This window comes from Diceros bicornis, chromosome 25, assembly GCF_020826845.1.
Source record: "Diceros bicornis minor isolate mBicDic1 chromosome 25, mDicBic1.mat.cur, whole genome shotgun sequence".
In the NCBI taxonomy this organism is placed as follows: domain Eukaryota; kingdom Metazoa; phylum Chordata; class Mammalia; order Perissodactyla; family Rhinocerotidae; genus Diceros; species Diceros bicornis.
This window is the reverse complement of record NC_080764.1, coordinates 22639093-22662810: the sequence shown is the minus strand read 5'-3', so window position 1 is coordinate 22662810 and position 23718 is coordinate 22639093. Positions and strand designations below refer to the sequence as shown.

Sequence of the window (23718 nt, the reverse complement as noted above, 5' to 3'; positions counted from 1 at the left end):
TGAGCAACTTGGGACAAAATAGAGGAACATTATCTTGGGTGCTTAGCTAAACACGTTGTGTGAATGCATAGGACATGTGGAGGAATTTTAATTTGTCATTAGTTGAAAAACCAATAATCCATGATTGTTCAAGTCAAACCCTTCTCAATATTTATTTTACTACTGACAAAGAAAACTTCATTAACATTTAGTTTTTCAAATAATTTTATATAAAAGTTTTAATTTGCTTCATCAATAACACTTTGGTATTAGGAAGTAAAGAGTTGACACAATTATTCACTCTCTTCAAGAGATGGTAATAAAGGGAAAAGAGATGTTTGGGGTCTGAATTGTCCAGATTGATGACTCTCTACTTCAGGAGTCCACAAATTTTTTTCTGTGAAGGGCCATGTATTTTAGGCTTTGGCCACAGAGTATCCATCACATTTACTCAAGTCTTCCATTTTAGTGTGATTAATATATAAACAAATGAGTGTGGTTTGTTCCAACAGATTTACAAAACCAGGTGGATTTGGTCCATGGGTCATAGTTTTTTGACCCTGCTCTACATGAATACCCTTAAATGGATTCCCTATTTCATATGTGTGAAATTTTCCCGAGTTATGATTAAACCTTGAACTTTCACTGAACTTCTCTATGAATGGGCTCAATAGGATTTGTATCCAGACTATTATTTATTCCCAAGAAATATATGAAAAGAATATTGTTATCCCTATTTTACAGATTGGAAAATGAGAAACTTGGGACAAATTTAGTGAAATGTGATATGGCTTGCCTAAGGACCCAGAGAAAACAATTATATATTATAACAGAGCATATAGTTCCTGCCATATTTAGAGCTTTTTTCAACAATTTTCACTAGTGGTTTACTCCAGATGAATGCATATATAGGAAAAATGCTTTATAATCACCCTCCCTAACGCCTTTTATTTTTTTGCCAGTGTAGGAGAAAACTGAACTCACCCCAGATCAGCAGAACCTTCTAAATTATATCATGGACTCATATAGCAAACAGAGAATGCCTCAGGAAATCACAAATAAAATTGTACGTACAATATCTGAAAACACATGGGTTAAAAGTTAATGTTTTCTGGAGATTTTACCACCTTGGAGGTAGAATTTATATATGAATGTTACTTTGAAATGATTAGAGCTGAGAATTTGTTATACATTTAAATTTTTAGCAGCATTAAACAATTAAGGAGTAAGAAGTCTCACACCTATCTTGATAATAGTATTTTCTCTCCAGGGATCTGAGAAATATGAGCTAGGTCTTAAATTTTACTATCTAAATCAGGTTCTTTAGTCTAATGATTTTATATTGATTTATCCTTTTATCTTCCTGTTAATCATTTGCTTTTTTTCTTAAAATTTAGTTAAAGGAAGAATTCAATGCAGAAGAAAATTTTCTCATTTTAACTGAAATGGCTACCAGTCACGTACAGATTCTCGTAGAATTCACAAAAAAACTGCCAGGTATTTTTACATGTAGTTACTTCTCTGCTACACTGTGCAATATTCCTGTGACATTGAGAGAGGCAGCTTTGTTCATTGTAAAATGGGAATCATCTCATACATGATTTAAATTAATGTGTGTAACTGTTATAGACATGAAATATTAGATATTTAAAGTTATTGAAATAATTCTTCCAAATTGGTATACTAAGAAATTGAGACTTTGTGAAAGTGTCATTCATCCATTTATTCATTTAACAAGCATTTGTTGATACCTACTCTATAGTAAGTACCTAGCTATTACCTTCAAAGAGAATGATTAAAGGTTATAATAAAATATATATATACAAAGTGCTGTTTGAACAAAGAAGAAGTAGTTGTTAATTGTATCTGAGAAAGACAGGGAGACTTCAGAGAGAATCACATTTGAGCTGAGTCTAAAAGAAAAGGAGTTTTCCAGGTGGTGTGGAAGAGAAAGGGCATTCCAAGTCCAGAGATCTGCTTGTGAAAATGTAATGAGGAATGAACAAAAATAGGATTATTAGAGATGGGAGAGAAATTTCAGTGTGGCAGCATAATGTCTATGGCTTCTTGGTTAGACATAGCTAAATTGGTACCAGGCAGATTAGGGCCTAACTAAGGAATTTAATCTTTGTTCCCTGGTTGGTAGAGTTTTTGGTGGCTTTTTCTTTTTGAGAGGGAAGTGATGAGATTTACATTGTAGAGATATGGCTTCATCAGGTTTGTATAAAACGGTTTGAACAGGGAGAGACTAGAGTCAAGGAGGATCAGTTACTATGCTATTGCACCAGTCCAGGCAAGAGGGCTTGAAATAAAGGAAGAGCAGTGGGAAAGAGAAGAGGAAACAAAATAAAGAGAGATTCAAAAGTTGATAGGACTTGATGAACAAGAGTTCATCATGTGTGAGATGAGGGAGAAGGATTTATTCACCATCATTCTGAGGGTGCCAGTATAGAAACTGGAATACAAGATTCTTATCTCCCAGCCCCTAATTCTTTCAGCATCATTATCAGTGCAATCTAAGCCAATAGGTTTAAGTTGTTTCAGTGTTTTAAAAATACATTAGGGCCGGCCCAGTGGCTTAGCGGTTAAGTGCGTGCACTCCACTGCTGGCCGCCCGGGTTCGGATCCCGGGCGTGCACCGATGCACTGCTTCTCTCGCCATGCTGAGGCCGCATCTGACATACAGCAACTGGAGGGATGTGCAGCTATGACATACAACTATTTACTGGGGCTTTGGGGGAAAAAAATACATTAGTACATTAGAATTCCATGGTCTAGAAAAGTTTAATAAATACTTTGTATAGCAGCATAATTCTGTAATATTAAATTACAGAAGGTAACTTCAGACATAGGATTTTAATTAGACACGTTATTTGCCTTCTTTTGCCGGCATTATGCTATTATTTTATTAAGTGTGTCATGAATAGACATAAGGCTACATAAAACTCATAAAATGTGGGGAGAAAGTTCTCCTTATCATTGAAACATAAACATTCTCTCATTTCTTTATTAACAATAAAAGAGAAACTTAATTTGTTATGTGCTAATTAAGCTGAAGGCAATCTTGATCAAAAACAAGATTACACAAGAGTGAAAACTGGGTGGGGGGGGAGGAGTGGGAAAGAGAGAATATGATGTTCTTGGTTGTTTATGGGAAAAGATTTTTCAGCTCAAATGGTCAGTTGGTATTGAACCAAGAAATAATTGAAGACAAAAAAGAATCTTATTCATAGGAAGGTAGCTTATCTGAAAGCAAAGCAAGTATTGTACACCCCTCTTCATTCCCAGTTCCTGGCCTAGTTCCTGAGGGAGAGAAAGTGCAATTAATGTGTGTTTGATAAGTAAAGCAGAAGGAAAAAATTAAAAATACAGAGGGAAATAAAAGCAAAAAAACTTTTGAAAAAGAAAAAAAATCATTTTAACAATAATCATAGAAATTATAACATCATCACAAACAGTAATAATAGTGATATAATACCAACAATAAAAGAGCGTTTCGTGAAAGACTGAGTTGAGTCATTTCATTCTGCAGTTCACTGAGCATAACCTGTGCCAGGCACTGTCCAGGGTGCTGGAGACCTGGCATGGCTCCTGCCCTCAAAGAGCTCTTAGATTATCTAAGATAGTGATTCTTAATCTTTAGCATTACTCTATTCTCTAAACTGCTGTTGCTATTTAATACTTTCCTATGCCATTTAGACTCTGAAGGCATTAGTTTATCTCTACTCATGTTGTGTTTGTGTGTGTACACATGTGCATGAGAGCTTGTGTTTGTTTTCCATTCATTCCTTCAGTCATTCAATTATTCAACAAATAATTCTTGGATACCAATTCTGTGCCAGGCACTGGGGATACAAAAGTGAACAAAACAGACAAAGTCTCTGCCCCCAAGAAGCTTATACTCCAGTAGAGGTGTCAGACAATTAACAAATAAGCAAATAGATTTATAATATTAGGTCAGGTAGTGGTAAGTTCTGTGATGAAAATAAAGCAGGTTGGGACTAGTGAGTGCTCGGGAGTACTATTTTAGGTAGAGTGGCCTTGAAGCAGAGACCTGCATACAGTGAGGGAGTGAGGCATGGGGATAGCTAGGGAACAGCATTCACCCCTGAGGCTAAAGCAGGCTTGTGTGTTCACAGCAGAGCCAGGGGTCAGTGTGGCTGGAGCACAATGAATGAGGGGAAGGAGGAGGAGGAAATGAGGTCAGAGAGGCTGCTGGGGACTGTAGCATATAAACTTGGATAAGGACTTCAGATTTTCCAGGTGATGTTATATTCCTTCGGTTTATCAATTCTTTCCCATATTTCTCTGACTTTCCCCACTCTGCATGGTGCAGTGCTGAGCTCAGAGCAGATACCTCATTGTGACTTTGGTTGGTTTTTTTGGGAAATGCTACCCATTCTCCAGACTGACTAAGGACTCATGAGTTGGTCAAATATTCCTTTCAGCCTCTGGATACACGTAAACATTTTTCTGGCTTGTGGATGCTTCTCTTATGCAGAGTTGACCCTGTAATGTGAGATGTGACTAAATTAGCTGCTCAAAGAGAATCTGCTTGCCTCTAGTTTCTGAGGGTTGCTTGATCAGAATCAGACTCTCTCTTCCATAATGTATATATTTGGTGTGGATGTGACATCCTTTTTTGTCCAACTTGTTCAAAAAATCCTACTCGGTGAAGATAAAAGAAGTCAGCTTCTGTCTGGCAGAGTACAATAAACACTTATTGACTCAACTACTCAATCTTAAAACAATTACAAAATCACTATATGGACGTGTTTTATCAATGGGGATGACAGTGATGATGAAATACTGTTATACAGGATTCACAACTCTTTGATACTGATTTGGTTATCATCTTCAACTAGGATTTCAGACATTGGACCATGAAGATCAGATTGCTTTGCTGAAAGGGTCTGCAGTTGAAGCTATGTTCCTCCGTTCAGCTGAGATTTTCAATAAGAAACTTCCAGTGGGACACGCTGATGTATTGGAAGAAAGAATTCGAAAGAGTGGTAAGCGATTTGGTTAACGGCAAAAGGAATTTGTTTCTGCAAGTAGGAATTTGTATACCCCATAAAGGCAGGCCTCTTGCCTGTCTTATGCAAAGTCATATGCTCTTTGTGACTAGCATGTGACTAAAAAGACATGTGTTAAATGGACAGGACTTTTAGAGGCTTGCTGAAAAAATCCTTGTTGTAATGGCAAAATACCAAAAATACTCTTTTCACTGCACTAAGATGAAGGGCCACAGGAGGAATTTTTAAAAGATTGGAAAATTAGTCTGGTAAAAAAAACAGTGTGAGCCAGGCCTGATGGTCTAGTGGTTAAAGTTCCATGCTGCCACCCCCACGGCAGGGGTTTGCTTCTCTGTCACGGAATCACACCATCCATCAGTAGCCATGCTGTGGCAGTGGCTCACACAGAAAACTAGAAGGACTTACAACTATGATATACAACCATGTACTGGGGAGCTTTGAGGAGAAGAAGAAAGAGAAAAAAAAGAGGAAGATGGGCAACAGATGTTAGCTCAGGGTAAAACCTTCCCTGCAAAAAAAAAAAAAAAAAAAAAATATATATATATATATCATAAAGGAGCTGGGATTATTCAGCCCAGAAAAAGATTCATTTATTCAAAACCTCCAGGTATGAATGACTATGTATCAAACTATTATCCATCTCTATTCAAAGTAAAATAAGAAGAAATAATAATAGCAACATTTACTTGGTTTCAGACACTGTTCTAAATACTTTACAATAGATTTCATCAAATCCTTGCAAAAATCCTATGAAATAAGTACTATTATTGTTCCCATTTTATGGATGAGAAAACTGAGTTAGAGAGTGGTTAAATAACTTTCCCGGAGACAGAAAGTCTGACTTCAGAAGCCATGTGTCTTAGCCACTGTGCTATACTGCCTCTCAAGAGACAAAATGAAATAATAGTATAAAGTAACGCAGTTTAACTTATTATGGAGTAATACTGTGTGAGGGTCAAAAGACGTCAGAATGGATTACCAAGAAATTTGTGCAATTTATCTTAGGAGAGACTTAAAATACAATAAGTTCTCATCTTCTTGAGATTTTAGGTATGGGTTGGGAAGGGGGCATGAATGAAATGAGATGACTTTTGAAGGTTTTTTTCTTTGTAAAATATTGTCATTCTACGATTGAATGGAACAAGCTTAAATACTTATAAAACTGATATTTTAGAATAGAGATTGGAAGGAAAGTTTTCAGGCAGCTCTGCATGTGTGATATAAGTAGAATAATTGAAAAATTGAAAATTATTTTTTATTTATTTATGTTTTTATTTATTTATTTTTTGATGAGGAAAACTGGCCCTGAGCTATCATCTGTTGCCAATCTTCTTTTTGCTGAAGAAGATTGGCCCTGAGCGAACATCTGTGTCCATCTTCCTCAATTTTTTGTGTGGGATGCCACCACAGCATGGCTTGATGAGCCGTGTGTCGGTCCGCACCTGGGATTCGAACCTGCGAACCCTGAGCCACCAAAGCAGAGCATGCAAATTTAACCACTGTGCCACCAGGCCAGCCCTCTGAAAATTATTTTTTAAAAGGAACCTTCTCATAGTCATTATGTTTTCTCCTCTTAGTTAAAAACTGAAAGCATAATTAGCATTAGTAGATTAAAAAACACATTTTAAAAGATGCGTTCTTCTCATATATCCATTAATTTATTAGTTTAACAACTACGAAGAGATGAACTGTACAGAGATAGTTACCATAAAATGTGGAAGAGAACTGAGAAAGAGATGACTTCTGGTTGGGAGGGCTCTGGAAAGATTTCGTTGGCATTTGAACTGGGCCTTAAATGACATTTGATGTGATACCCAGGGTTGGGGTGCAGGAGAGAAAGACCAGCAGGAGCAAAGGACTGAAGCAAGAAAGCTCAGGTTATGCACACAAAGAAGAGTGAATAGTTGAGTTTGATTGGATTAAAGATTACATTAAAGAGAAAAAAGGAGAAAAAACAAGAGACAGAACCAAATTGTTGAGCGCCTTGAATGCTAGGCTAAAGATTTTATTCTTTATTTCTTACATAATGGGGAGACATTGCAGATTTTTGAGCAAGGGAGGGAAAACATCAAATTCTGCTTTATAATTCATCCAGCAATGTTAGGATAAGCGAGGATGGGAGATACCAGTTAGGAGGAAAGAGCTTTCAAGGATGTGACCCCTGCTGCTAGGAGAAATGAAGAGGAGGGAAGGGATCTGAGAAATATATTATTGCAGCTTTTCACCCTTTGAAAGACATTATGTTGTTGAGAAATATGGATTCTGGTCCTGGAGAGATTTTATCACTTATCTGCTCTGGGCCTTAATTTATACTGTGTGTACGTATGTCCAGGAGGCTGGGGTAAGGGAGAAGGGTTGAATCAAGTAAACTCCAAGGCACTATTCAGTTCTACAGGTCTTACTGTTTTCTTCTCTTAACTAATTCAATTTTTCTGATTGGTGGTTTAGCCAGTCACTTGGCCAGATACTTAAATATCCTGATTTTTTATTTTATTTCATTGTGGCAAGAACATTTAACATATGATCTACTCTCTTAACAAATTTTTAAGTGTATAGTATGTATTGTTGGCTATAGTTACAGTGTTGAACAGCAGATCTCTAGAACTTATTCACCTTGCTTAACTGAAGCTTATGCCCGTTGGTTAGAAGGGAGAAAAAAGGAGTTATTAATCAACAGACAAGTATCTTGATTTTAAAGTTGCAATTAGTAATTGACAGTTCAACTTAGGAAAGAGTTAAAGGATGCAAGCTGCTTAATTTTTGTGTGTATGAATTTGTTAGTTCAGGCTATTGAATGTAATAGTGGTTCTCTCTCTATGCAGAAACTCGTTGTGGCTTCACCCTGTGAGAGACGATGCCTCTCTGGCTTAACTTGGTCAGCTATTTGGTCCTGGTTTCCATAGACTTTGACAGTGCTCTGTTTAAGAAAATCCATAAGTCAAATCTAATTTTTTAAAATCTAATAAAATAAAAAGGGATGATCCCTCACATGACAAAATATTTTTAATTTTACAGATAGGTCTCTTTATCAAAGGGTCCTACTCTGGTTGATATGTGTTGGGTTTATACATCAAGATACAGTGATGATTAAGAATCTGGCTTGAATCTAGACTCCACTACTTATTAGCTACATGTCCCATTTTGTTTTAGAAAAGCTGTTGAACTAGACCCCATAACCAATTTAATCTCTTTGAAAGCATGTCTAACTTTAATATTTCTTCTACAGTCTTGCCTAGATTTTGATATTAAAAACTCCATAGGCAGGGACTGCCTCTTTTTAACTCAGTATTTTAACTCAGGTACCCAGCACATGCCTGGCTTGAAGTGGGTGCTCAACAAACATCTGTGAAATGAATGAATTGATGTATGTATGTATGTATGTATGTATGTATGGATGTATGTATGGATGTTTGTTTGTCTGAAGCTATGAGTCTGGTCCATTTATTTACTTTGCAGATGGTTCTTCCCTTGAATACTAAAGTGATTGGTTGTTCCAGACTGACAACTAACCAACAAAAAGGCTTTTCTCCAGACCTTGCCTGTAGTAATTAATTTGGGGGACAGACACCTCTTTTGCGTTTGAGTGTAAGAAAAGGAAAAGAGACAGTTTGAATAGGAAAGCTCTGTTGTGTTCTGTCTCCTCCTCCTCAAAGATGAGTTGTTTAAAGTTGATTCAGGTGCCAGACAAAGAAAAAAAGGGGTGCAATTTCTGCCATATGAATTGAAATGTTTTGATGAGAGGACATCTGAAGGAGAATTATCCAGCAGCTGTTCCATCTCTCTCTCTCTCTTGCTCAGTTTCTATTTTCTCTTTGCCTGGCTCCGTCAATCTCCTGGGTCCTGAGCCAAGTCAGGTGCTGCCATTTCCGTGATGACTACTGGGGCAATACCAGGTCCTTTCCTCAGCCTGGGTGAGGTCAGAGAAATCCCTTTTCACTCTGGTTCAGCTGAGAGAAAAAACAGACTTTTCCCAAAAAAGTTTACTAGAAAACTAAGAGGAAATAATTGTGAAAGTTTATATGAGTAGTGCATGGTTCTATTAATTATAGTACCAAAAGCTAATAGTTATTCAACATCTACTATGTGTCAAGCTCTACCCTAAGTTTTTTTTGTGAATGTGGGTCCTACAAGAAGCAGACAGCAAGATAGTGTGTGCAAGAGATTAATTGAGGGGAATGCTTCTGAAGAATAAATGGGAAGCAAGCAGGTGTAGGGAAAAAGCCTTTATACCACCATGCTGATCTGACACCTGTAAAAAGAGAGGCAAGGAATGATTGGTAGGAAGAGCTTCAGACCACAGCACAGTTCTGAGAAAGCCTCAGCTAGGCCAATAGGGAGGGACCAAATCAAAGTTGCCTGTTGGAGAACTCCTCCATTGGGCAGGAATGGGCCAGCACTAATACGCCTGCCATGCTCAGTCACTGGCTGGGAAAAGGCCAGAGCAAGCATGGCCTCACCATTCACAGGGCAGCAGTTGGAGGATATCAGTCAACCATGATTCCTACCTCAGGCTCTCTTAAAAGGAGATCTGGGGGCCGGCCCGGTGGCGCAAGCGGTTAAGTGCGCGCGCTCCGCTGCGGCGGCCCGGGGTTCGCTGGTTCGGATCCCGGGCGCGCACCGACGCACTGCTTGGCAAGCCATGCTGTGGCGGCGTCCCATATAAAAAAATGGAGGAAGATGGGCACAGATGTTAGCCCAGGGCCTTCTTCCTCAGCAAAAAAAGAGGAGGATTGGCAGATGTTAGCACAGGGCTGATCTCCTCACAAAAAAAAAAAAAAAAAAAAAAAAAAAAAAAAAAAAAAAAAGGAGATCTGAGTGGGACACCTCCACGGCTAACATTGTGCTTCACAAAAATATCTTATTTGCTCTTCATAATACTTTGAGGTAGACATTATGAATCCTTCACCAGACCAAGACCCCGTTAATACCACTAACATCCCCCCTCCAAAATCTCAGTCCCAAGCATCCCTTCCCTCTGACATCTCCCTCTAACTTTCTAGCTCACAGCCCCAACTATTGTCCTGGCTCCAATGATTCTTTGTTCCAAAACAATCTCCATTCATTGACCTTCCATCCACTAGCCCTCCATCCATTGACTCTACTACCTTTTGTCTCACCTCACTTCCCTCATTACTTGGCTTAGGGTTCACAGTCCATCAATATGATCACTTCCTTGGATCATTCACTGGATATCCTCAACTCCTTCGTCTTTCTGCCCTGCCATCACACTCACCTAAGAAAACCCTTTCCCTGATTGGATGAACTCCCTACCTACTCTGTGCTTGAACCTGAGAACTGAAACAATATGATTGGTCTGCTCTAAATTAATGACCACACACTTCAAGTGGACCTCAGTACTGCCCACTTATCCCACTTCCCTAGTCAATTCACTCTTACTCTTATGGGACACCATTTCATATCTTCTTCTCTCTCTTCAAACTTCCAACATCTCTCCTCCTCATTCTCAACTGATGATTTTGTTGAGGAAAAATAGATTTCAAAAACATGCCATAGGAGCTGGGGTTCAAGGAAATGTGATCAAGCTTAGAGGAAGGTGGACTATCCAACTCTAGATATGTCAAGACAGGGATTGTCACAAGGAACATGGCTGGAGCCAAGTTGCTAGAATTAGATGCAATATATAGCTTCCCAGAGTTTCCTGAGTCTGGGTCAAAGCTGAGCTTGTTGTGATGAGGGGAGTGGTTCTAGCCATAAAGACACAAAAGCTTCAAGGACAAAAGTCAGGTAGGTGCTTATACCCAGTCTCCCCTAAGTTCAAGCTGCCCCATATTTCTGGAGCCTCTCTGCAACAAATCAGCTACCTCCAGCAGGCAAAAGCAAATGTCCTATTCCTCCTTTTATCAAATTAAGCACTTTACAAACACTTGTTTTTTTCCTGAAGCTCACCTCTATGATCACTTATAGAGATGACTAATATTCCCTAAACCCTAAGAATAGTCAAGGCTTTCCGGCTCAGGAAATCATCTCAGAATACCTTCCTATATTTCTTAGATTGGTGGCTCACTATCCTTTCTCCTCTCCCTTCATGAGCCCTGAGCCTGTTTAGAATCGTGTCATTTCCATTTGACTCTTCCAATATGGTAACCATCTAGTAACAATGGAAGACCATTTCCACGAGGACCTCTATTTGTTTATCTGTTCACTCATTATTTTTCAAAAAACTTTTATTGAGTACTATGAACAAGGTACACTGGGAATACAAAGATGAATAACAAAAAGTCACAACCCTCAAAGACTTCATCTTTCAGGTGAAATAGATATGAAAAGAAATAATCACAATACAGTTGTCATGTATAAATTAAGTTAAAGGTTTGGCTGGTGTAACAGAGGCCAAAATTAAAGGAGGCTTAAACAAGATAGAAGTTTATTTCTATTGTATAATGGTCTGAGCATAAGGAAATGATGATAAGGCAGCTTCATAGTGTTCCTCTGTTTTGTTGCTCATCCATCCATAGAGTGTTGACTTCATCCATATGGTCCCAACTGGCTTCCTATCATGTGCACATTCCAGGCATTGGGGAGAGCAAAGAAGGAAAAGAACAGCACACCCTCCCTGTAAGAGAATGACCCAGAACTGGTACACATGACTTCTACCCATCTTCCATTGGCAAGAACTTAACTTCCTCATTACACCTAGATTCAAGGCAGCCATGTGCCCAGCTAAAAATGCTATTCGCTAACATCTGTTGCCAATCTTCCTCTTTTTTTCTTTTCTTTTTTCCTTTACTTTTCTCCTCAAAGCCCCAGTACATAGTTGTGTTTCACAGTTGTAGAGTTGTAGCTCTTCTATATGGGATGCTGCCTCAGCATGGCTTGATGAGCAGTGAGTAGGTCCGCGCCCAAGATCCCAACCAGCGAACCCTGGGCTGCCGAAGCAGAACACTCACTGTGCCATCAGGCCGGCCCCCTAAAAATGCTATTTTTATACTATAGAGCAATAGTCTCAACCGGGGAATTTTCTCCCTGGAGATCTGGCAGTATCTGGAGACATGTTCGATTGTCACAGCTAGGGGAAGGGGTACTACTGGCATCTAGTGGGTAGAGCTCAGAGATGCTACTAAACATCCTATAATGTACAGGACAGCTCCCCACAACAAAATATTATCTGGTCCAAAATGTCAACATTACCAAGATTGAGAAATCCTGCTCTAGAGGAAGGAGAGAATGGATATTGGGGGACAATTAACAGTATCCTATATGTGATAAATCCTGCAGTAAATGTTTGTGAAAATGTACAGTAAAGTGGGCTTTATAGGAGATCTTTCTATTCTATAAATACATATTGAATACTTGCTTTGTGCCAGGAACTGTATAGTTTTTGAGGATATGGAGATGAGAATATGTGGTCTTTGTCCCCCAAGAACTCACAGACTAGTAGGGAAGATGTACAAGCAAATGATTCCAAATGAATGTGCAGTGTAGTGAGAACTATAAGGAAGATATATGCAAAATGAAAGCAGAGCATAGAGGAGTGCCTGTTGTCCCGTGTGGGTCTATTTGGTGAGTCAGAAAGACTTGAAAAGTTCACATTTGAATCATGAAAGATGATTAGGAAGTGCCAAGCCATAAATTCTGAGAAAGGCATTCCAAGAGATACAGCCATTATGTTATAATAATATAGAAATTGCAAGTTCAAAGATGTGGAGAAATGAGAGAGCATTCATGTATAGGACTCATAAATACCTTGATATTGCTGGAAAATAATATTTATGAAGCTGAAAATATAGTAAGTGCTAGATATTAAGGATATTGAATGCCACAAAAGTAGTTTAATTTAGTTCTTATATAATGGCGAGTCTTTAATATTCTGAGCAGATGTGACATGACCATAGTAATACTGTAGAAAGATCTTTCTAGCAGCAATATGAAGGGATGTTTGAAGGGATTGAGACAAGAAGCAGGTCTCTATAAAAAGACCAATGCAATAACGAGGTGAGAAATGGTGAGGGTCTTGCAGGTTAAAAATTTATAATCAAAAAGTAAAAAACCTTGCTTGATAAGAGAAGTTTAGAACTTGTGATTCTTAAGTTTCAGAGAAGTTCAAGAATGAAGTTTTCTAGAACACAATATCTGTTTAAATAAATATGCATACCTCTAGTTCATAAGATACTTTACCCAAACATCAACCACATATTGTGACAATAAAAACCATCCAAACTCACATGCTGTGTTGTAGTTTATTGTCTATAATGGTGCTTCCACTTATTAATATTTATGAATTTGCTTCTTCCAGTGGATTTTCAGAACATTGCCTCTTCCACACACCACATAAAAACCTGATCTTGCAAGACAACCTTTCAGAATAACTTTTATTCTTATGCAAATATAACACATTCTTATTTGTATTGTACATTTAATTCCAGAGTAACATAATGTTTCAAAGTTACCCTGTTTAAGCCTACACAAATCTTAAAGAATATAATGTGAAATTTCTTTTCTTGTTCTTCAAATTCATACTCTTTTGTTTGCTATTATTAAGTTCCAATTACATACACAAAGATATTGTCTCCTGAGATACATCTACTTAATGAGGGTTACAGTGTTTATTCATGTTAACTGAAGCTTCAGAACATAGAACTGACACAACCTCTGGTTGAGTTGTCTCTACATAATTCTAGTACATCAGGTTTTTTTATCTCTAATGTAGTATTATGCAAACTAGGTTTTTAAGCTGGAATTTTTAATAAAAATAGGAATAATAATATGATACCATAAAATATGATAGAACTGAAATAGGCTTGCTAATACTGAATAAGTTTACATTTTAACATTTCGGAAATTATCAATAACTTTTCACACACAAAAGCAACTTGTTCAGTTAAGTTCATTTCAAATACAAATAACTTCTGAAATTTACAGTACTATTTTTTGGCCTTCTTTGATTTCCCATAAAATATAAATGAAATATTTAATTCAGTAAGTGTTTATCAGGATGACAGTATATCTTGTGATTTTGCAATGGTTTGCTTTTACATACATCATCTCATTATACACGCATCATCTCGTTAGTATTCCTGGTGATCCCTAAAGGTAGGTGCTATGCTCCTATTTTATAGACGGGGAAACAGGCTTGGAGAGGTCATACAGCTAATCTGTAGATTGCCAGGAGATGAACACAGGTGTTCTACTCAAAGCCCAGCACTGTTTCTATATGTTACACCTGTCACTCGCTAAGATCTAATATTTGCCCAACTACCAGCTGGTAGAGAATATAAAGACCCAGTAAGACACAGTTCCTGCCCTTTGGTTGAGAGATAAAGTATAAGTAGCAGTTAGCCATTTGAAATTGCTTTTAAGTAAATGAAAAAACGAATAGAGACAATGAGGTCAGAGAAAGGTTAGATTCTTAATAGAGTGATGAAGTTGTAGCTAGTTTATATTTGCATAGCAAAGTATACTGTATGTAGTATATACTGTGATTATTTTTCTGCTCTTTAAATATATACGATGTCATTGTTTTAGCCTTGGCAACTTGCACAAAATGAAAACAATTATAAACACTAAATTTTCTAAAGAAGCAAATGCTGATTAAATGTCTGCTGATTATCAGTTCAGTCTTGAAAAGGAAGGTTGAAAATGTAAAGAAACAAATGACAAAGTATATACAAGAAAGGTTAATGCTTAATTTAAAGTTTAGAATTCTTACCACTCCTCATTTTGCTTTTCGAAATTGTCACATGATAATTTTGGCATGGACAAATTTGGGGGTCAAATTATAGGAAGAAATCTTCTTCAAAATAAGAGAAAGTATTAAAGTAATATAGGAGTTGATATTTCCATTGCCCCTCAGCTGTATTCCTCAAGCCTTTTCTATTGTCCAGTTTTGGACATTATGTATTTATTTATGTATCTGCCTCTTCTATTAATCCGTTAACTGCTTGGGGATTATTCCCAGTACTATCACAGTGCCTGGCACAGATTAGGTGTATAAAAATTGGTGAATTTTGTTAAGATGAATCTGGAACTTGACAATCCAAACCCTGGCAACTCCTCAGCACCATTGAGATCTAATTTGGCCAGATAACTTTTAGCCACTAGGACTAATGAAAAGTATGTTATTTATTAAATATTTTATATTGAAAGTAGTTATTCTTTGAATTGCTAATTCAATGGCAGCTTTGTACTTAACACCAACAGTATGGCACAAATGACTCACTGAGTAAAGTTCAGCATTTGAAATAGAGGCCAAGGTCCACTACAAGAATGTTTCCATTGTCTTAATGGTATCTCTTGCCCCCATCAACATCTCACAACTATGTCACAAGGAACTAGCAAAATATAATATTGCCTAATTTAACAAACATTTATTAATCTCCTACCATGTCTCCAGCAGGATGCTATTTACTAATAAGAGAGGAACAAGAAATATCTATGGAGCACCCTTTATTGGCCAGGCAACATGCCAGCCACTGAGAATACAGCAGTCGGTCCTGCTCTCATAAAATTTATATGATATTTCAGACTCTAAGGGGATGGAGAGATATGAATTGTGATTGGTGCAATAGAATTGAACGAGGAGAAGGGAGCAACTAATTCTGCTTCATTGTGACAGGGAAACTCCACAGAGAAGCAAAATTTGAACTTGGCTTTGAAACATGGGTGAGGTGTCCTAGCCCAACAAGGATCCTGCCTTATATTTCAGGCATAAAAGCATGAGGACATAAAGATGTATTTTATTTGTTAGAGGAGCTATCCGTTAGGATGTTCTTGGCTGATGGTAACAAAATCAACTAACATGGCCTAAAAAAGTAAGGAAATGTATTAGCTCAAATGAGAAACCCAGAGGAAGGGTGGCATTAGAATTGGTTAAGTGAGGGAGTCAACACACGATCAGAAACACAGGTCTTTTTTCTCTTTCGGCTCTGCTATCCTTGGTATATTGGCTTTGTCCTCAGGCTGGTTCTCCTCCTGGTCATCTAATGGCCACAGCACTTCCAGGCATCACATCCAGGTACAACAATGGCCAAAAGACAAAGAGATGTTCTCTTCCTGAGTATAGAAATCTTTCTCAGGAGCTTCCCAGTAGACGCCCCTTCATCTCATTGACCAGAATTTCCCCCCCGTTGTTGACTATGCCAACCTCTGACAAGGGAAATGAGATTAACAGTGGCTGGACCTTGGGCAGGAGTGAGATCTGCCTCCGCCATAGTACATGGCCACAGCGCGGGAGTGCGGAAGGTAGATATATTGTGTAGACAAGGACCTGAATTAGCTTCAGGAACCAAGAAGAGTTGGAGACATTGGTTCATAGAGAAACTATTGGTGTGGAGAGAGCTTAGTTTGAAAGGAAAGCAGAAGGCAGACATAGCCTTGTATTCCATGTCAGGGGCTTATACCTTAACTTCTATGCTATTGGGTGGTGTCATTTCTAGAAAAATGTCAAATTACATAGTTTTGAGTAAATAGCATTATTTTAAACAAGATTCTTGGTCTATCTTGAGACTGTCAATTATAATAAATCATATCGAGTTATTTAAAATACCAGGAAATATGTATTGCATAATATGCACACTTGATTATAATACACATACAGACACACACATACACACAAATAAACCTCTGCTTTACTTTTGTTCCCAATTAAAACTAGGTAGTTAATTAGGAAATAAAAGACATTTACATTCAAAATAACAACTTCAAACAGCATAGCATTAATTCTTTCAAATGGTTATTCTCTCAAAGAATATTTATGATCATTGAACAATTGATTAATCACAGACCTCTTTTTCTTAAGGAAAATAAATTAAGAAACAGAGGAGCAGGAACATAAATGGTTTTTTACAACTCTGAACGTTTCTACAGTAGTCTTTGTGGTTAAGTTAGAAAATAGCTCCCTCTTGTGACCAAAAATCAGCTAATTGGGCATAAGAGCAAAAAGGAAGCAAGTCTCCAGAAGAATAGAGAAAGCAGGAAAAGAGGAAAAGACTGCCCCATCAGGATGATGTTATTGTTACATTTCTTAAGTCAGAAATTGTTTTGGTTCATAAACACTTAAAACCCCCGCTTGTTTATGCTGGAGTGGTTAATTCTGATTATTGGCTCTAATTCCAAAAGCAGGTTTATATTTGATCTAACCTGTAGGAAAATTATTAAAAAAAAAAAACTCTTCTATTTGTTTTCTACATTTTCTCTATATTCACTATTGACCTTTACAACATGCACAAAATGAACAATTGTAATAAACGTTTTTACCTATTTTTCCCCCAAAGTTATCAACTACAGTTACACAGTTAATGGACATAACATCTTTAGAGAGTTAGTGGGAATTTAGAAAGACGAATAAAATAGAAAATTAGGTAGTCAAAAATGATTTCTAAAAATTGAATATTTTAAAATCAGCTGCCTTTAATATTATCCTCAAATCCTCATATACCATTAAAAATAATGGCACAGTCATAAGTTATTATTTTAGGTAACCACGACTGATGGGTATAGTCCCCATATGCCAAAGAAAGCCTGAAGACTGCCATTTTTCGAAGGTGGAAAAGAATAATCTCACTAAGAAAATACAGACCTTAGTTTAGCTTTAATATGTAGAAAAATACTGAGGCAAATCCCCGATCAGCCAATTTGTATTCATCCCTAGGAAACTCAGATTGTAAAACAAAATAAAAAACAAAAACATAACTTTGTAAATATAAAAGTACATGAGCTTAATCTAACTAAGATTAAGATGAACTGAGATTAAAATGAACTAATGTGTTCCAATTCTCCTGAATAACAGTAATACTAGTTACTATTGTGATTATTTGCTCTAACACTATTGCAGGTTAACTATGAGCCAGGTATTATGCTAAGCACTCTTCATATATTGTCTCATATAATACTGTTATAGTTCACATTTCACAGATGAGGAAACTGAGGCTTAAAGAGTTTAAGTAATGTGCCCAAGATCAAGTCATATGTCAGACTGCAAACTCAGAGCTGGCTCACGACCTCCTAACCACGATGTTTGTTGGAAACCAAGACTGGTATTCCCAGGCTCGCATACTCCGACCCTCTGTAGTTTAACTTGTATCTAGTTTGGTCATGGGTATTCAGTTCAATCTGTAACAACTGGATAGAGGGCAATCTTCCACATGATGTAATCCAAAAGTTGCTTAACAAAGACACTGTTGTTAAGAGAGTACACTGGGTCTATTAAAGAATCAAAAGTCAAATGGGAGAAAAGTGTGGTATTTTGACTAAAGAGAGAAAGGCCAAAGATTTAGTTTGGGAAGATTCTTTAGATTTCTCTGAAGGTGAGGATTCAGACTTTCTGATTCTGTGAAGTGTAATACTAGATGATAATTGTACTTTTGGGCATCTGGGATCCAATTTTATGCTGGTGTGGTTTGACCAAAGCTCTGCGGCTCTAGGTCTGGTTTAGGAGCAAATAGAGCAGCCTATTCTAGTGTGGACCAATCCTGGGGAACTCATCATCATCTTAACTCACCCATAAGTCACATCACAGTCTTACTTTTTTTTCTCTGTCTCCACAATTTCCCAGTCAAAGCTCCTCTGACAGTGGTGCACAGAACAGGCACAAAATTAAGATTTTGTTGAATGAGTGGAGGAAGTGACACAAAGGAGTCTTAAATTATGAAGAGGAGTAAGCTACATAAAGGAGAAGGAGAATATCTCAAGTAGACAGAAAAACATGTACATAAACTAGGCAATGTTAATTGTTTAGGGAACTGCAAGGGGCTGAACATGGCTGGAGTAAAGGTCGAGTGATAGAAAGGTGCTGCAGTTTAGTCACAGCTAGGAGCCGGACTCTGAGCCTGCCAGCTTTGGTTTGAATCCTGGTTCCACCTCTCAGCAGCTGTGTGTCTTTGGGCAAGTTGTAGAACCTCTTTGTGCCTACCTCAGGGGGTGTTAGAAAGGTTAAATGAGTTAGAGCATAAGAAGTGCTTGGAAGAGTGCCTAATACATAACGAGTATTCAATAAATGTGAACTCCTACTATTATCATCATCTGGGCGAGTAGTGGGTGGGTGGGATAGGCAGGGGACAGGTCCTGGAGTTTCTTATGTGCAAAAGAAGAACATTTATACCAAAAGTCACAGAGAGTTTTTGAAAGTTTGTAAGAAGTAGGGAGACAGTTGAATTTTAGAAAGATGATTCTGGGATGGATTGAGAGGGACCAAATTGAAGACAGGAAGACCAGTTAGGAGGCAATTGCAGTAGTCCAGATGAAAAGAAACAAGGACTTAAACTAAGTCAATGCCAGGTGCAGTGGAGCGGAGAGGGAGCCCCAAGGGAGAGTTGGCAGGTTGAATCACAGGACTCGGCAGCTGCTGAGTTAGTGGGAGGCTGAATCTCAGTTGTCAGACGGGGGCAGTGGGGTGGGTGAGGATACCAATCACTGAGAATGGGAATTCCAGGAAAGGGGTGGATTTGGAGGAAGATGGGAAGTTTAGTTCTGTACATGGTGTTTGATTTTGGACATATTGAGTTTGAAGAGAACAGCCAGGTACCAGTGCCCAGTAGGCAATGGATAAACAGGTTTAGTACTTCCTAGAGAGATCAGAACTCTGAGAAGAACCCTAGCCAATGTATTATGTGGAGCCGTTTATATTTCTGGACTGAAGAATAATTTTTTGCTGCTTGTTTAAGGTGCTATCTATGCCTTGATTTTAGGTAATAATACTAAAAAGATTAACTACACCCCATCTAGAAAATGATGAAGTTCAGAGATTCTTTTGGCAATTCAAGAACCATCATTTATTGTCACACAGTAGTAACTGAAACAAAGGCACTGCTGAAATGAAAGACATACAAATCATTGACTAGGTTTTATTTTGAGGACTTTGTTAAGTGATTTTCTTTGCAATGCCCTGCCTTTGCATTGAATTGTTAATAAATATTAACATGCGCATGTATATATAATGTGTTTATAGTTTTACACTTTTCAGTCATTCAAAAATTTTACTATGCCTCTGCAATTTTCAATTTTCCCCCATAGGTATCTCTGATGAATATATAACACCTATGTTTAGTTTTTATAAAAGTGTTGCAGAACTGAAAATGACTCAAGAAGAGTATGCTCTGCTTACAGCAATTGTCATCCTCTCTCCAGGTAATTTCAATGTTACATTTTTATTTTTACGACATTTGTTCATTTTTCCCCCCAGTATAGTAGTAATAATGTTTATTAAAGAAAATCTGGAAAACACAGAAACATAAAGAAAAAGTAAAATGGCCTATAATCCCACCATTTGAATTGAACCATTGTTAACATTTCAGTGTAGTTCTTTTCAGCTTTTTTCTAAACATCACACGTGTTCATTCAATAACTGCATTTTGGACACATACTATGCACTCAACATGGTCCTAGATATTGGAGGATATAGCAGTAAAGAAACAGGCAGGATACAGCTACATGGAGCCTACATTCTAGTAGGGTGAGAAAGATAGTAAATGAAGAAACAAATACAAATAATTTTCAGGTGGTAATGCTACAAAAAAACATAAAGATGAGGATACAAGGAAAGAAAGTGGCAGCAGTATGCTCTTTTAATTAATGGTCAGGGATGGCTTTTCTAAAGGGTTGATATTTGAGCAGGGACCTAAATGAAACTATATACTTTTTAACATAATAGAGAACATACTCTCTTTTTTTTTAAAGTTTATTTTTCTTTAAAAGTCTTTTCCCATGTCATTAAAACATTATATTGGTAAAAGTTTGTTGTAATCTATGCATCATATTCCATTATATTGATGTACAATCATTTACTTAATTTTTACCATATGTTTGGACATTCAGGATGTTTCCAATTTTTTTGTTTGTTTGTTTTAAACAATGTTGAAATGAATACCTCTGCTAAGGGGCTCCTGGAGTCAATTCCAATGTGTGTGTGTGTGTGGAGGCTTCCCGGTAACAACAGGCGGTTCTCAGACGTCAGCAGCGTGTGCGAACATTCAGCTCAATTCCGACACTGTCTACCCAGAGATAGAAGCAGAGTCCACGGGTAAAGGGCTCAGTCCCACAAGACCACCCTCCGCTTCAGACACCAGCTGCAAGCCCAGGTTGTTACCTGTGCTTCCGACAGACTGGCTACAAACTGGAGGTTCCCATGACCCCCTCTTTGGGTTTGATTAACTTACTAGAATGGCTCACAGAACTCAAGAAAACCTGTTTACTTGCTAGATTATCAATTTATTACGAAGGATATTCAAGGATACGAATCTACAGCCAGATGAAGAGATACGTAGGGCGAGGTCCTAAACCAAGGAGCTTCTGTCCTCGTGGAGCTTGGGGCCCAGGACGGTGGCAAACAGAAGCCTTCTGGTTCCACAGTGTGGAAACTCGCTGAAAAAGAAAGTGCGATGAGCTGTCTTTTGGGGTTTTATGGAGGCTTCATTACATAGTCATAATTGACTGAGTTAATGGCCATTGGCAATTGATTCAAGCTCAAACTCCTCTCCCCTCAGGGGTGGGACTTAAAGATGCAATCCTCTGATCACATGACTGATTCTCCTGGCAACCAGCCCCCACCCTTGGATGCAGTCCAAAAGTCACCTTCATTAATAAAGGAAACACCTTTATCACTCGCAACATTTAGGAAATTCCAAGGGTTTCGCCAGCTGTGAGACAGGAATTGTGGACTAATATATAAGAAATATATATTTGGTCATTTAGACGACCAAATATATATTTCTTATAAATCACAATATCACAAACTCTATACATAAAATTTGTCTATATTTTTGGATTACTTTAATTATTTGAGAGTAAGTGATGCCATGTTCATGATTTGTGAAGCATAATTACAGTGTTATCCTTAAATCACTTCTTACACATGATATTACGGCAGAAGCTAGTGGTTATTTTATCAAAAAAATTATAATTGAAAGAAAAACTTTTTGACAGTACCTACAAGTTACACATGTATATACTCTATGACCCAGCAATTCTGCTTCTCAAAATATACTCATTAGAAATTACGCTTATGTCCACCATATGGGTTACCTTTGGGGGCATTGGTTGGAAGGAGAATTTAGGGAGGTTTCTGGGAGTAAATGTTCTATATCTTGATCTAGTTGTGATCACATGAATATTTATATGTGTGTGTGTAAAAACTCATCAAGTTGAATGCTTAATTTGTACATTTTTAAGTGTACATTTGTAAGTTATACTTCAAAAAAGTTAACATTGCTATAATTATGCCAAATTAATACTTTCCATTTTTTTTTTCTTTTGTCATTCTATTTTAAACTTCAAAACAGACAGACAATATATAAAGGATAGAGAAGCAGTAGAGAAGCTTCAGGAACCGCTGCTTGATGTGCTACAAAAGTTGTGCAAGATCCATCAGCCTGAAAATCCTCAACATTTTGCATGTCTCCTGGGTCGCCTGACTGAGTTGCGGACGTTCAACCATCACCATGCAGAGATGCTGATGTCATGGAGAGTCAATGACCACAAGTTTACCCCGCTTCTCTGTGAAATCTGGGATGTGCAGTGATGAGCATCATAGGGGCAGGGTCTAACTTTTTATTTTCCACATAATATAAATCTGATGTATAGCTTTCCTTTATTTCATTTGTACTTGGTTTCATATAAGAATTTTGATGAATATTTATGTAGTAATTATATACCTGCCACAGCTCTAAATATGGGGCTAGATAGAATTACTTTCTCTCCATTATATTTTACGAGGCTTCAGGGAATCTGTCATTCTAATTGGCATGCCCTGTTTGCCTAATTAAATTTATCATTATTTCAACTCTCTCTGTTGAAATAGGGGAAATCTCATTTTGCTCTTTGTTTTACTTTATTGCATATATTTTATTAAAGAGTTGTGTTCAACTTTGGCAATAAACTGAACATAATGGCAACAGGCTTTTCTTTGGGAACAAAATTTGAAAAACATACAAACTCTTATTTCTTTAAAGGATGAATGACACCCTATTGAGCCCAAGGGAGTAATCTACAAAAAGATAAACTCTCACAACATGAATGGTGCTTTTCTCATCCCTGGAGAAGCCCTGGTGAATATTCATTCATTTGTAATAGCCCTCTGATCATTTCATTTTCTTTGAAGTTCAAAGAGAACAGTATAGAGAAAAGTTAATGATTCTCACATAAAATATTCCCGCAAACAATCCCTTTTCATAATTAGGGCCTTGAGGCAGCATTTACAAATTCACAGTATGCAGATAACTCCAGTGATAGGACATTCCCTTTGCTCTCTTAGAAATGCTCACTGTTGGCTACAGTGCATATACTTAATCACTTTGTTTGTTTTGTTTTGCTTTTGGAAAACACTCCTACAGCTGGGTGCACAGCTGTTGTATACTTCCCCCAAAGCAGGAATTAGTTCATTTCCTTCCTTCATTGTTATACTGTTGCATTCTTCTCCCCATTATTCTTGGGTGAATACAATAAAACACCTTCTGTAAGTAATGGGCTTCTATCTCCCTTTCTCCAGAAGTCAGCCAAAATAGAGCTTGCTTGGCAAGCAAAGGTTTTTTTGTATTAAAATACTAGGGCAACCCTGAAGTCCTAAAAATAGCTAGTCAGTGGAAAAGGGAGTGAGTTGGGGCTAACATCAGTTGGATTCCACTTGCTACAACAACAAAAAAGACTTGAGTCCCCACTAAGTACAAGATTCTTTTGCTAAGTTCTATAAGGGATACAAAGATGATTAAGACACAATAACTGCCTGGAGGAGCTTACAAAGAAGTGCAGAGGAAAG

At 37.6% G+C, this 23718-nt stretch overlaps 1 protein-coding gene across 3 annotated transcripts in view; it reads left to right on the top strand.

Moving 5' to 3' along the window:
* Positions 1 to 22485, top strand: part of NR1H4 (nuclear receptor subfamily 1 group H member 4) — a 61167-nt gene extending 38682 nt beyond the window's left edge. For all 3 annotated transcript variants that reach the window (XM_058568832.1, XM_058568831.1, XM_058568830.1), the window contains 5 exons: positions 947 to 1045; positions 1377 to 1476; positions 4845 to 4991; positions 19983 to 20096; positions 22247 to 22485. In XM_058568832.1, the coding sequence (XP_058424815.1) occupies positions 947 to 1045; positions 1377 to 1476; positions 4845 to 4991; positions 19983 to 20096; positions 22247 to 22485 (699 nt within the window). The remainder of the gene's footprint in view (positions 1 to 946; positions 1046 to 1376; positions 1477 to 4844; positions 4992 to 19982; positions 20097 to 22246) is intronic.
* Positions 22486 to 23718: the final 1233 nt, after the last annotated feature.